This window comes from Aythya marila (assembly GCF_965140915.1).
Source record: "Aythya marila genome assembly, chromosome: 5".
In the NCBI taxonomy this organism is placed as follows: domain Eukaryota; kingdom Metazoa; phylum Chordata; class Aves; order Anseriformes; family Anatidae; genus Aythya; species Aythya marila.
Window position 1 is genome coordinate 19,492,784 of NC_139046.1, and position 14,147 is coordinate 19,506,930.

The 14,147-nt window shown below is 61.7% G+C and overlaps 2 protein-coding genes across 2 annotated transcripts; both read left to right on the forward strand.

The window, feature by feature from the left end:
* The first annotated feature begins 488 nt into the window (after window positions 1–488).
* LOC309878545 (aldehyde dehydrogenase family 3 member B1-like) lies at window positions 489–7,801 on the forward strand. The gene is made up of 11 exons (XM_082761194.1): window positions 489–507; window positions 1,123–1,288; window positions 1,437–1,599; window positions 3,778–3,888; window positions 3,998–4,118; window positions 4,249–4,334; window positions 4,550–4,631; window positions 4,792–5,178; window positions 5,453–5,619; window positions 5,809–5,908; window positions 7,416–7,801. The coding sequence occupies exons 2-11, from the start codon at window positions 1,161–1,163 to the stop codon at window positions 7,607–7,609; spliced, it is 1,539 nt and encodes a 512-aa protein (XP_082617320.1). The 5' UTR covers window positions 489–507; window positions 1,123–1,160; the 3' UTR covers window positions 7,610–7,801.
* Window positions 7,802–8,654: 853 nt separating this feature from the next.
* Window positions 8,655–13,628, forward strand: LOC309879264 (aldehyde dehydrogenase family 3 member B1-like; the record flags this gene model as incomplete). The annotated part of the gene is made up of 10 exons (XM_082762801.1): window positions 8,655–8,728; window positions 8,912–9,074; window positions 9,522–9,632; window positions 9,765–9,885; window positions 10,005–10,090; window positions 10,360–10,441; window positions 10,602–10,988; window positions 11,216–11,382; window positions 11,557–11,656; window positions 13,435–13,628. The coding sequence occupies 10 exons, from the start codon at window positions 8,655–8,657 to the stop codon at window positions 13,626–13,628; spliced, it is 1,485 nt and encodes a 494-aa protein (XP_082618927.1).
* Between the last annotated feature and the right edge of the window lie 519 nt (window positions 13,629–14,147).

The window sequence follows — 14,147 nt, forward strand, 5'->3', positions numbered from 1 at the left end:
CCCCAGTGGCGATGGGGTGGCAGCGGGCAGCCCTATGGATGGGGTCAGGGGCTCGCTGGTGGCGTGTCCCCGTGGGGTCCCCATGGGTCAGGGTGGCCCTAGGGGACAGGATGAGCGGTGTCAGCGGGTCGGGGCGATGCTGGGGGGCAGGGTGAGGGGTGCCTGTGGGGTGCCTGTGGGTCAGGGCAGCTTTAGGATACAGGGTAAATGGTTTCTGTGGGTTTTCTGTGGGGTGTCTGTGTGTCAGGGCTGACGGTGATGGTTTGGGGGCAGCAGGGCTTCCCCAGCCCCACTGTCCCATGGGGGAGATCCCATCCCGGGCCCCTCAGCCCCACGGAGGCGGGGTGCTGTCTCCCCACTGCCAGCCCCACGGAGGCGGGGCAGCGTCCCGCCCGCCCCTGGCCATGGGGCCAGGCCACCTGCCCCACAGCATTTAGGAGGGACGCCCCAAACCTCAGCAGTGCCAGCCCGGCCTCGCGCTCCTCTCACCACCGCTCAGCCCCACAGGTAGGTGCCTCCGGGCCCCCTGCGCAGCGCTGGGCTGCCCCACGGCCAGGCTTCGCTGTGGGGCGCCCCACTGCGGGGTTCACCTGAGGAAGGGTGGGTGAATCGGGCACGGATTGGGGCACTGGGAGCAGATGTGGGGTCGTGGCTCTGCGCCCCGTGTCTGGGCACATCTTCATGCCATGCCGTGCCCAAAAGCGTGCTGGGGCAGCACCGCTGCTGCCACACACCTGGGTCCGTGGGGATCCCTTTGGGGCCACCTGGGATGCTGCCTCGCATCGGGGGGCTCTGGGCATCCCCCATCCCTTGGGGTGACCCCGTGTCGGCGGGGCAGGCCCATGGCCGGAGGCTGGCGGCCGCCCGGGCGCGTGAGGACATCCCGGGAATCCCAAACATCTCCTGCCGGGCGCACCAGAGCCTCCGGCTGCTGCTTGGGCTGAGTCACACCGCAGCCGGGACGGCCTCGAGCATCCCAGCCACCTCCAGAGGTGCTGCAGGCCGGGTGCTGCGGGGGTGGCTCCCCCCGAGGTCACGCCAGCATCTCCAGGGCTTCTCCACAGCGGGGTGGGCGCAGATCCCGTCTCCCAGCACCGTAACTGGCCTCACGTCTCTCCCCAGGGCCCGTGGAGACCGGCAGCTCCTTCCTACAGCCCAGCATGCAGCACCCCCACGAGCCCCCTGTGCAGCAGCCCCCGGGCTGTGGCAAGCACATCCCCGCGGGTGGCCATGGCGGTGGCTGTGGTGGTGCCATCCCGAAGGGACCGGTGGTCTGCAGCCCCGTGTGGTGAGAGCGAGGGGCTGGGGGGAGCAGGGAGGTGGGCGGGGGGTGCCGTGGGGGTGCTGGGTGGGCACATGGAGCTCCTGTCCCTCGTCACCCGGAGCAGCGGGGGTGAGAGCAGGGCTGGGTCCCTCTGACGCTTGCATCCCCACAGCGGGAACCCCTACGCGGGGCTGGTGAGCCACCTGCGGGCAGCCTGGCTCTCGGGGAAGACGCGGCCCCTGGAGTACCGCCTGGCCCAGCTGGAGGCCCTGGGCCGCTTCCTGGAGGAGAAGAAGCAGGACATCCTGGAGGCCACCGCTTTGGACATGGGCAAGGTGAGAGGAGCTGGCAGCCGGGCGCTGTGGTTGCCTTGTCGGGGTCCCCAAAACCCCCTTCTCTGGGTCTTTTATCCTCCTGGGTGCAGGTGTGGGGCTCTGGGCATCGGGGTCCCCTCAGTAGGCTCTTGCATCCCCCGTGGTGTGCTGCGGGCTGGCACGGGGCACCCATAGGTGCTGGGTCCCTGCAGAGCTCTCCAGCTGGGATTAGCTGGAGCTCACGAGGGGCCACGCTGCTGGACGGGCTCAGTGCCACTCGCCCTGTCCCATTTCCCCGTGTTGTCCAGTGCCAGGTGGGAGTCTCAGCGTTACCGAGCTTCCCCCGGCACCCACCACGAGCGCCATGCCCCAGGTGGCCTCGCAGAGTCCCAGGTGCGGAGGCCGTGTCCCGGGGAGCTCCTCGCCATCCCGATGGCAGCCGGGATTACCGGCGTTGTGCAACGTGCTGGCCTTGCACATTCCTCCTGCGTGCCAGCGGCACGGGGACCAATTTCTCTTGCACGGTGCCGTGGCGTGGGCAGGGACCTGCTGTGGCTTTGGGGATTGCGGCACCCCAGGATCTCTCAGATGATCTCTCAAGGAGGCAGGGAGCCTCCTTGATGCATTCTCTGCTCAGCGCTTCAGGACCCTTTTCCTGCTTCTTCCTTTCTTGACGTGTCGTGCAGCTCGACAGTCACCTGCGTGCTTTGGTCACGCGGTGTGAGGAAAGGTTTTCCTTGGGGTGTTTTGCCCCGGTGCAGCATAACTGAGCTTATCTGGCTGCGGCAGCGCTTGGCTCATTGGGACCACATCTATGCACGCATCAGTGCGGTGGCCGTGCCCGCCCGAAATCTCCCGGGGCTCCTAATTGCCTTGTTTGTTTGGGGGTGAGAACCCTCTGCTTCAGCCGGGGGTAGATACGCATCGGAACTCCAAGTGCGTCGTTCACCTCTCCTAATTGTATGTAATTAGGGCCGGTTGTCTAGTAATACGCTTGTTATGCAGGCAGGCCTTCATAGCTAGATGGACAATTCATCTGCTCTTACGCACCCAGGTGGGTGCCTCGCCCGCAGCGGTGCCGGTTTCTCTCCGCCGATGATCGAAGGCACCCGGGTGACCTCAGACTTAATGTCCCATCACACAGCCACCCTTCGTGTCCCACCAAAAGCCTCAGTGGGCCCATCTTCACCAGCGATTTCCTCATCCTCTCAGTGCTGTAAGCGGCTGCCCACGCTGAGAGCGGCCCCGTTGCTTCTGCCGGGCACATCGAGGAGCTCGGGAGCTGCCGGGGACCCAAAGGTCCCTCAAGTGGGGCTCGGTGCTGGAGCCTCCTGGGAGCATCAGCGGTCAGGGGCTTTGCAGACTCGCCTTAATAGTGCAAAGAGCTTTGCTCTCCAGGGTGATGGGGCATTCCTGAGCCTGCCAAACTCACTCCTGGTGCCTTTGTGCTTTTCCCCCACGAGCGGGCCTCGGCCGCGCTGCTGTGCCGCGGGTATGTCAGCGGAGAGGATTCGGGCGCGCAGGAAATGCCTGCGCAGCCCCTGCGATTCCGGCTCTTGACGCCCAGCCCGCACGCCGCTCCCGAGTCATGGTCAGTTTAGTCACTGCCTGTTGGGACGGTTTATCTCGCGGAAACCTGCTGGGTTTGTTTAATTCCCCCGCACCTTGCCCGACCTGCCCGTCCCGGCCGCGTGCCGGCTCGGCGCAGCAGCCCCGGGAGCTGCGGGGATTTTCCTGCCTGGTGGCGTTGGGCCGAGCTCCGTCCCGCGGGGCGGTCAGGAGGCACTCGCTTTTCTTCGTGTTGCTGTTTGAACAAAGCGAGCTCTTGGGGCCAGCTCCTGCGTGGGGGCCGTGGGAGGAGGCGCTGGGCTCTGCTTCCAGCTCCTGTGCCCAGGCGGTCAGCGTGCAGTGACTTGCAGCCACAAGGGCAAAGGCACCAGTACAAGAGCACAGCGTGGTCCAAAATACATTCAATAGTGTTTTTTTTTTCTCTGGCCAAATACCAGTTTTCATAAAATTTCAGTGACTGTGATGTTCCCCAGTGGCCGCAGGAGGTAATGGCTACTCCTGCTTGATAGCTTCTCCTCAATAGCTTCTGCTCTGCCCTTTGTGGGCAAACAGGGGGGCAGATGCCTCCTGTGGGTGGGGAGGAGATGGGGTCGGTGTTGGGGTGACGCTTATGGTGATGTCTGTCCCCAGCCATCCTTTGAGGCCTATTTCACCGAGATTCTCCTCTGCAAGAATGAGCTCAACAACACCCTTAACAACCTGTCCCACTGGATGAAGGACGAGCACGTGGACAAGAACCTGGTAGGGCAGCAGCTCCGGGCTGACCTGGGGAGGGAAGAGGGGGAGACAAAATGAAAAGGGGCAGAGCGGCTTCGGGAATGGCACTGAGGTGGGACCTTTTTTTTTGCAGGTGACACAGCTGGACTCAGCCTTCATCCGCAAGGACCCCTACGGAGTGGTGCTCATCATCGCGCCCTGGAACTACCCCATCCACCTCTTCCTGGTGCCCCTCATCGGGGCCATCGCTGCCGGTGAGGCTGGGCTGCGTGGAGCCAGAGCTGTCTCCTGCCCCAGGACGCAGGCAGCAGCACCAGCAGGGGGACCTGGTCTGGGGTGCCAGGACCATGTCACGGCCCTGATGTCCTGTCCCTCTCCCCGCAGGGAACTGTGTGGTTGTCAAACCCTCAGAGATAGCCAAGAACACCGAGAGGCTTGTCGCCGAAGTGCTGACCTGCTACTTGGACAGTGTAAGAAGCTCTCCCTGTCCCTGTCCCGTGGCTGGGGCATTCCCACCCCTTGCTCACACCCAGCTGTGCCCTGTGCCTCCTCGGCACTGTGGCTCCTTCCTCTGTGCTCAGCCAGTGGCCATGGGCCCAGCAGCCTGGGGTGCTGTTAGTGGGGACGGGGACAGAGTGACCTGGGTAGTTGCTGACAGAGAGAGATGTTTCTTCCTACACCACAGGACTGCTTCGCCGTGGTGACTGCGGGTGTGCAGGAGACCACCAGGCTGCTGGAGAATAAATTTGACTACATCTTCTTCACTGGTACGTCCTGAGAGATAGAGCCTTGGGCTGGGACCTGATGGAGGATCTGGGGTGAGGGTCTGGTGGGACTTGGTGCTCTTTCCCCCAGAGTACCACGTCCCAGAGCCGGGCTGCAGCGTGGTGGGATCCCCGCCGTGACACATCCCCTTATGGCTTGCAGGCAGCCCCTCCGTGGGCAGGATCGTGATGACAGCTGCTGCCAAGCACCTGACGCCGGTGACGCTGGAGCTGGGGGGCAAGAACCCCTGCTACGTGTCCGACACCTGCGACGTGCAGAACGTGGCCCGGCGGGTGGCCTGGGGACGCTTCTTCAACGCGGGGCAGACCTGCATCGCGCCCGACTACATCCTGTGCAGCGTGGAGATGCAGGACAAGCTGATGCCTGCCCTGCGCGAGGCCATCACCGAATATTTTGGCCCCAACCCGCAGGAGTCCCCCGACTTTGCCCGCATCGTGGGGGACAAGCAGTTCCGCCGCGTGCGGGCGCTGCTGTGCAGCGGGCGCGTGGCCATCGGGGGACAGACGGACGAGAAGGAGCGCTACATCGGTGAGGGTGCCTGAGCGTGGAAGCGCCTGGCGTGGGGGGATGTGAGATGGGGAAGCGGAGATATGGTGCCAGCCACCGCCGCGGGGAAGGCTCCGCAGCTGCCTGTAGGCAGAGACGCAGGGAGATCGTGGAGGGCTCGAAGCTGCAGTCTGCAGGGGGTGCAGAGCATCTTCTGCTGGGGAAAGGAATCTGAAGCAGCAGGTTCCTGGTGAGCCCAGGGCTTGTGTGAGCGCCTGTGCAGTGAGCGATGCATTGCTTTAACCCTTCTCCACAGCCCCCACGGTGCTGGCAGACGTGCAGCCCTCCGATCCTGCCATGCAGGAGGAGATTTTTGGGCCCATCCTGCCCATCGTCGTCGTGGCCGACATGGACGAAGCCATTGACTTCATCAACGCACGGCCCCGGCCGCTGGCTGTCTACGCCTTCTCCTGCGACAGCAAGGTGCGTGCAGTCCAGGGAGACTAAAAGGGACCGAGGGGAATGGGGCAGCAGGGCTGGTGCCCACCCCGCTGACACCCTGGGGCATGCTCTGGGTACCCTGGGCTGGGGGAGAAGTTGGCTGACGTCTGAGCAGCACTGCCACTGAGCCAGCAGACCACAGCCACGTCCCCTTCTCCCTTCCCCTCCCAGGTGGTGAACCAGGTGTTGGAGAGGACAAGCAGTGGCAGCTTCTGCGGCAACGACACCCTGATGCAAGTGACACTGACCTCTCTGCCCTTCGGTGGCATTGGTAAGTCCACAGCCCCCAACCTGCCCGCCTGGGGCAGACGTAACTGGGCCCCCAGTTTGTCTCACCAGAAGCCTTTTGCTTCGCTGCGCCGGGGCTGAGCCCTGGCGCTCTGCAGCTCTGTTTGTGCTGAGCACGTGTCGAGCACCGCAAGGTTTCTTCTCTCTGTGGCTGCTGGCCCCAGCAGCGTTCCACAGTGTGTCAGGGGAAATGCCTCACGTATAATGTAGGGAAGTTTGCACCACTTGGGTATTTCCTTGGTATTTCTGAGCAGCAAGGGCAATGTGGGTGGATTTTGTGTCTTCCCTGCTCAGGCTTACTCGGGAGCTCCTCAGGTGCTGCTGTCTTTGGTCAATCCATTGCTGCTCCTTGTCTGGCAGCATTGTGCTTCTTGGGTAGGCGAGCTTTCCTCCTGCAGGCAGCGTGGTGCTGGATTGGAGTCCTTAATGTCACTCAGGAGCAGGTTTATACTCTCATTCTGCATTTTAAGACTAAGTATTTAGAGTAAAACACTTATGAAAGTCAGGGAAATCTGCCTGTGGTAATGTGGAGATCCTCCTCAGCCAAAAGGAAGAAGTACCTGGTTTTGAGTGTCCTTATATGAACACAACAATTGTTTTTTCAGGTAAAAAGTGAGGTCTCCTGAGCACTGGGTTCTGGTTGTGGCATTGCCTACAGTGAGTTATCTAGGGAAGAGCAGCACTGGAATACAGGAAGAATTTGATGATGTTGCCCCAGAATACTTTCCTAATCTCGTGGTCTCTTCCCTAGAATATTCTCTGGAGATTATTGTGGGGAAGAGACTCCACATGCTCAGCATCTCTGTCAGAGCTGACAGCTGATTCAGACATAATAAGACGCCGAGACAGGAAAGCAGAATTAATTCCTTACCTGACTGTGGATCAGGGAACAATTGGTGGTGGTTCCTGTGCCGTAACTTATCTTTATGGAAATGATTCAGAGAAATGGCCTCAAATTATCAGGTGGAGGGCCTGAAGTCATCAGGGTGAGATGGCATCTGCCGAAGCTTCCGCAGTAACCTGGCTGTGAAGTCACTGGGCTATTAACCGTGACGTGCAGCCTCAAGCTTAAATCAGCCACAGGAATCAGGGGAACCAGCATTGCCAATGCGCTGCTGATTTTTAAGAGCTGCAGGAAGAGGCTGAGCTTCGTTCCAGGCAGGGTGGTGGCCCCTAGCCATGGCTACGTATGGTAGGGCACCACTGAGGTTGCAGAGGGAAACCATAGACCCAGCAGAGCTTTGTGAAGAGCCTGTGACCACGGAGAAAACGTAGACCAGTCACAATGATGTACGTGGACCTCCAAGCAGCGGTGAGCTGCAGGGATTATCTGGCAGTGTGTGACTGAAGAGCTGTAGAGCTGGACAAGGAACAGGGAAGGGCGAGAGGTCCTGTGGGAGATTTGCACGAGAAAATCCTGCAGCCCTGAGGCTCAGGGTGGGCAGGAGGAGAATCCAGGAGCAAGTCTGGACCCGTGCTGTCTGTTGCAGGTAACAGCGGCCTGGGGAAATACCACGGCAAGTTCACCTTCGACACCTTCTCTCAGCACCGCGGCTGCCTGCACCGCAACATGGGCCTGGAGGCCATCAACAGCCTGCGCTACCCGCCCTACAACCAGCAGAAGCTGGGGCTGATGACGGCCACCTTCGAGATCAAGCGCAGGGGCATGTGCACCCTGCTCTGAGGAGTGCCCCGCGCCGCTCGTGGACTGACCGGGCTGGGGATGCTGCAGGGTGAAACCCCCTTCGTCTGCACCTCTGTCCCGTGCCACATCCTTTGCCTCACTGCCACCTGAAGTGTGTTGGACAGCGGGGACAGACCCCTCCTGCATGCTCACTCCCTCTGCTCTGGACCGTGTGCTGTGATGTAGCTAAAATGGCAAAAAATTATTGTTTTCACCCCAGCCTTCTCTTCTTGGCAGAGAAGCAGCCCCCTGGAAGTTGAGAGCCAGCAGTTAGCCCCATCCCTCGCTAGGTGACCCTTTCCTTCCCTGTGGACCTTGCTCTCCTGACAGCTGTTGCTTTTTCCTCCGTGTAACTGCTTTAGTAAAGACTTTGCATTGAGTTCTGCGGCCTCACCTTGTGCCTCCTTCACCTGCCTGGGGGTACAGGGAGTGGGAGAAGACGAGAGGAAAATGCGGCCGTGGGGTTAACCCTGCGCCCCTGCCCAGCCCCAGGACACCCTCTCGTGTCCCCAGGTGTCCCCATGGCCCTGATAGGGACCCTCACTCGTGACATGGTTGCAGGGACAGTTGGCACTTGAGGAACTCTGTGCACTGGCAGTCCCGCGGGGATGCCTGGCTGCAGCACCGCGTGCTGAGGCTGGCCTGCAGAGGCAGGGCAGGGCTGTCCCGCTCCCCTCATCGCCAGCCACTTCCCCGCTGGAGGCATGTTTTGGGCTCACTGTCACCCCACAGCACGATCTGTGGTGGCATCCCACGTCCCAAGCGGTTTGGGCTGGAGCAGAGCCAGCGGTGACGCAGGGAGCCAAGGGGAAGGGCTGGAAGCTGGCAGCCTCCCCCCTCCAGGCACGCGGGGCAGCCTTTGCATGCACCCTGCGCTCAGCAGGGACGTGGCTGTGGTGCCAGGGTGCTGACCGGGCTCCCCAAAGCCACCTCCTCCGGGTGTAAGGCTCCCCGTTAGCCAGGACTGCACGGGAACACGGGCTTTGCAGCCTCGTGCGTCTTCCCAGGGCTGCTGGAAGCTGTCGGCTGCTTCCCACAGCCCAGCATGGAGGAGCTCCGTGGGCATCAGCCTCTGGGCGGTGATGCTGGCACAGCCCCCGAGGATGAGGGTGGCACGAGGTGAGAGCAAAGGGGTGGCAGCGTGCGGCCGGGACACGGGAGGCAGGAGGTGCCTGAACTCCCTGCCCGCTCCCTGGCTTCCCCAGTTTGATGCTGGGTGGGCACTGGGCTGGGGGATGTGGAGATCCTGTGCCTCAGTGCCTGAATGGGGATGGGGTCCCCCTGATGTCCCCATCCCCACAGCGGGAACCCCTACGCGGGGCTGGTGAGCCGCCTGCGGGCAGCCTGGCTCTCGGGGAGGACGCGGCCCCTGGAGTACCGCCTGGCCCAGCTGGAGGCCCTGGGCCGCTTCCTGGAGGAGAAGAAGCAGGACATCCTGGAGGCCCTCGACTTGGACATGCGCAAGGTGAGGCCACCGGGGTTGGGCACAAGGGGCTGGGGCAGCCGGGGGGCTCTGGATGGAGGCAGCGCTGAGGAGACCACGTCCCAGCCCTGCTGCTCCCACCCCTACCAAGTTCAGCCCGCGAGGGCTGCACAACCCAGCCAGCTCGGAGATCCAGGGTGGACGGGGGCGTGGGGAGCACCTGGAGATGTTCCTCCATCCCCACCCGCAGCAGCCTCAGCGTGCAGGGTTTCTGAGGGCTGGGGCAGAGCAGACCCTCAAAGAGCTCCAGGCCCCCTGATGGATGCTTGGTCCCTTTGGGGAATCCTGTGCTACGTTTCACCCCAAACCCACAGTCCCCAGCCCTGGCTGAAGGCTCGGTGCTGTCCCATAGCCTGGGTTTAAATGCTGCATAGGGTGGGTGTCAGAGCACGTGCCGGTGACGATGGGCACGGTGCTCTGTGTCCCCAGCCACCCTTTGAAGCTGAGTTCTCCGAGGTCCTCCTGTGCAAGAATGAGCTCAACACCACCCTTAACAACCTGTCCTGCTGGATGAAGGACGAGCAGGTGGACAAGAACCTGGTAAGGGGGAAGAGGAGGGGGAATGGACCTTGCCAGGGCAAGCTGTGGGCAAGGCTGGAGCATGGAGGGGGGGGGTTCACGTGGGGACCTGTCCCACCACAAAGTGCTCCTGATGTGCTGGGTGTCCCGCAGGCGACGCAGCTGGACACGGCCTTCATCCGCAGGGACCCCTACGGGGTGGTGCTCATCATCGCGCCCTGCAACTACCCCATCTACCTCCTCCTGGTGCCCCTCATTGGAGCCATCGCCGCCGGTCAGGCTGAGCCCGTCCCCTGCCTGCAGGACGCCGGGGCTGGGGACGCTGGTGCGGGGTGCCAGCGCATCCGGCTGTGACCATGTCGGTGCTCTGATGTCCTCTCCATCTCCCCCTAGGTAACTGTGTCGTCATCAGACCCTCGGAGACCACCAAAAACAGCAAGAGACTTGCGGTGGAAGTGCTGCCCAGGTACCTGGACAAGGTAAGAAGCTCTCTCCAAGGCTGGCTTCTTCCCACTCGCTGCATGCACTGGGGGTGCCTGCGCTCAGGCACGTCCCACCTCGGAGTCCTCCAGGAGATGTGCTGCAGCCTCCAACCTTGCCCGTTCTGCTTCTGCCACATATTGGGGTCCCTGTGGCCTCAGCTCTTAGAGCACCAGCCCCTGGCTGCCCCACTGCTCGCTCAGCCCCAGGGTGCTGTTGGTGGGGATGAGGACAGAGTGGCACGGGGACCCTTTCTCTTACGCCACAGGACTGCATTGCCGTGGTGACCGCGGGTGTGCAGGAGACCACCAGGCTGCTGGAGAACAAGTTCGACTACATCTTCTTCACTGGTACGTCCCAAGAGATAGAGCCTTGGGCTGGGACCTGATGGAGGATCTGGGGTGAGGGTCTGGTGGGACTTGGTGCTCTTTCCCCCAGAGTACCACGTCCCAGAGCCGGGCTGCAGTGTGGTGGGATCCCCGCCGTGACACATTCACTTGTGGCTTGCAGGCAGCCCCTCCGTGGGCAGGATCGTGATGACAGCTGCTGCCAAGCACCTGACACCGGTGACGCTGGAGCTGGGGGGCAAGAACCCCTGCTACGTGTCCGACACCTGCGACGTGCAGAACGTGGCCCGGCGGGTGGCCTGGGGACGCTTCTTCAATGCGGGGCAGACCTGCATCGCGCCCGACTACATCCTGTGCAGCGTGGAGATGAAGGACAAGCTGGTGCCCGCCCTGCGTGAGGCCATCACCACATTCTATGGCCCCAACCCGCAGGAGTCCCCCGACTTTGCCCGCATCGTGGGGGACAAGCAGTTCCGCCGTGTGCGGGCGCTGCTGTGCAGCGGGCGCGTGGCCATCGGGGGACAGACGGACGAGAAGGAGCGCTACATCGGTGAGGGCTCGCATTTTGGATAAGTCTGTTCCACCTTGCATGGGGTGGGTGCGGGTTTTGGAGAGGGTTTTGCAACCCAAGTGGAGCTGGAAGGGTTATTTAGAGAATGTCTGCATGGGAGATGGGCAAGGCACCAGCTTTGGAGGAGGAACCTGCCCTCTGCGCAGGTCAAGGTGTCTCCTCCAGCCTCGGGCACAGCCGATGCCTTTGGGTTTCTTCCTCTGCAGCCCCCACGGTGCTGGTGGATGTGCAGCCCTCCGATCCTGCCATGCAGGAGGAGATCTTTGGGCCCATCCTGCTCATCATCACTGTGGCCAGTGTGGAGGAAGCCATTGACTTCATCAACAGCCGTGAGCGGCCGCTGGTCGTGTATGTCTTCTCCTCCGACAACAAGGTAGAGCACACGGGCTGCACGGAGCCCATCCGCGCTCCTTGGTGTGCCTTCAGCCATGTTCGTGCCCCAAAGATCTCGGTTGGAGCAGAGATCTGTGGCCATGGGAGAAGGATGGCAGCTGGGGGTGTGGGGACAGGGCACCAAGCCACGTCCCCTTCTCCCTTCCCCTCCCAGGTGGTGAACCAGGTGCTGGAGAAGACGAGCAGCGGCAGCTTCTGCAGCAATGACACCCTGATGCAAGTGACACTGACCTCGCTGCCCTTTGGTGGCATTGGTAAGTCCACAGCCCCCACCCTGCCCGCCTGGGGTAGATGTGACCGGGTCCCTGGTTTGTCCCACCAGAAGCCTTTTGCTTCGCTGCGCCGGGGCTGAGCCCTGGGGCTTTGCAGCTCTGTTTGTGCTGAGCACCGCAAGGTTTCCTCTCTCTGTGGCTGCTGGCCCAAGCAGCGTTCCCTGCATACAAAGAGATGTCTTATTCAGAAAGGAGGAGATCAGAATGTGGCCACCACAGGAACATTTCAAGACCTTCATTTTTTTGTGGATCTCCATTTTAGACTCTGGGTCTGAATACCACGCAATTTCTTATGAATTGGTCCCTGGGAAGGTCCAATGTTTGTTCTGAGCTGGGGTTTCCTGCTGCCCAAAGGCAGCTGAGAAGGCAGTCACTCAGCTTCCTGCAGTGTCGTGGTCTTCTCCATGTGCCCTGGCCACCGGGCAGCACTTTTAGCTTTACGCTTGGTGAACTCAAGGCATCAGGCAAGGATCCCTGCGATGTGAAGGAAGTGAATATCTTGCTGCAAGGTCTGTAGCCCCCATGTTGCAGAGGCTGCACGCATTTCTGAGCTCCTGTGGGATGTTTTCTATCTGGAGCATCAGCTGGAAGAGGTTCTCTTCCTTCTCTGAAGTCTTGCAAAGGCTTTGGATCACGGCTGTGTTCAGGTCTTCACTCTTTTTCACCATGACCCTAGGCAGATGTGTCAGTAGGAGCAGAGCAGGCACGACTGAGGTATCTCCACCTGTTTCCAGCTCAGAGGATTTGCTACACCAGAAGGATCCCATGTGTTGTGGGGTCTCCAGGCATTTATCCAGGCTCTCCTTGAATCCAGGAGGACTTCTGGTCACCACAATTCCTGTGACATGGGGTTTAACATCTCACGGGGAGGAACAGCATGCTGGGGCTGTGATTTTCCCGTGAGGTCTCCTTAGGCTGAAAAAAACACGTCACCGAGAGGTGCTTCTGTCTCTCCTTGGAGAGGAAGGAGTCCAGGTGATGGAGACACCCGTGTCTGATGATGAGCCTTGCTACCTGCTCTGGCAGCAAGGAACATCCCCACGGGAGCTGCCTCCGTCCTCTCCAGCTGTGGGGCCAGAGCCAGTGTGGAGGGCAAGGAGGTGTTGGGGGGGGTCTGTGCGTGTGGTGGAGAAGACGTTGTGGTAGGGAAGTGGGGCTGCTGGCGCCTGCTCTGGCACCAGGTGAGGTTTAGCAAGCAGGAACTTCCATTTTCATACTGAGCCAAAAAAGAGAACAGAAACTTAGGAGGAGAAGGGGGAAGCTGTGGTGCAACAAGAGCTTAAGACAAAGAAATGAAACCAGGTTAAGGCAAAGAAATGAAAACAATTTACCAAGGGTTTTAGTTGCCTTTGGAGATGGGGACCCACCTCCCAGCATCTTCGGGGGCACCCCGTGAAGAAGACCCCACTGAGGGTGAGGACACGAGGGCAGTGAGGAGGTGGCATTTGGGGTCCTCTCCCCAGTGCCACGGGACAACGGGAAAGGCTTCAGCCTGGCACCCCAGCTCAGACGCCCTGTAGGACAGCCCCTCCTGCGTGGAGATGAAGTTCTGCATAATTACTTCGTGGTAGATGTCTTCTGAGCCTTGTTTAACACTGAGAACTTCATGTCAGTAGTGTTGTGGTGCCATGGGGTGACTGAGGTGGTCTCCAGGGCTTGGAGCCCCATCCAAATTAGAGAAAGCAGTTGGGTGGGAGATAACTTCGGGGTGGCCCTCGCTGGGTGCCGTCACAAGGCGGGCCCCGTGCTGTGTGTTGCAGGATCCAGCGGCCTGGGGAAGTACCACGGCCGCTTCACCTTCGACACCTTCACCCACCACCGCGGCTGCCTGCAGCGGGGCACCGGCCTGGAGCCCATCAACACCCTGCGCTACCCGCCCTACGGACCCCACAAGACCGGGCTGGTCCGGGCCGCCACCACCGTCAAGCGCCAGGGGGAATGCGCCCTGCTCTGAGGGGCCACCATGGGGCCACCATGGGGCTACCATGGGACCACCATGGGGCCACCATGGGACCAACATGGGGCCACCATGGCCAGACCATGGCCACCATGGGGCCACCGTAGGGCCACCATGGGGCCACCACAGCCCCACCGCGGCCATGGCGGCCGTCCAGGGCAGCTCAATGAATGCTTTCAACTGCTGAAGCGTCCGATCGCCTCCCTGCGCCCGCCGCCATCGCGGTGCCCCCTCAGCCCCCTGCCCATCGGGGTGCAACTGCTGGCAGAGGGGAGGGACGGGCAGGGGAGGGACCGTGCCTCCGCAGCGCAGCGCTTCCGCCCTCACTTCCCCCTGCCCAATCGCCGCGCCGCCCCGCCGCCGCACGGCCAATCCGCGGCCACCTCGCTGCAGCCCCTCTCGCTCTCCCCGCGCGTGCTCTCCCCGCGCCGCCAATCATCCAGAGCTAACCAATAGAAAGCGAGCTCGCGCAGCGCGGCCCGCCCACCTCCCACGAGGCCCCGCCCTCAGCGCGGC

What these genes read in the sequence shown, in the direction of transcription:
- LOC309878545 (XM_082761194.1), top strand. Translation starts at nt 1,161, where the DNA reads ATGCAGCACCCCCACGAGCCCCCTGTGCAGCAGCCCCCGGGCTGTGGC. An exon ending in CCGCTTTGGACATGGGCAAG is followed by an intron (nt 1,600 to 3,777) that starts GTGAGAGGAGCT and finishes GTCTGTCCCCAG; the next exon opens with CCATCCTTTGAGGCCTATTT. An exon ending in TGACTACATCTTCTTCACTG is followed by an intron (nt 4,632 to 4,791) that starts GTACGTCCTGAG and finishes TATGGCTTGCAG; the next exon opens with GCAGCCCCTCCGTGGGCAGG.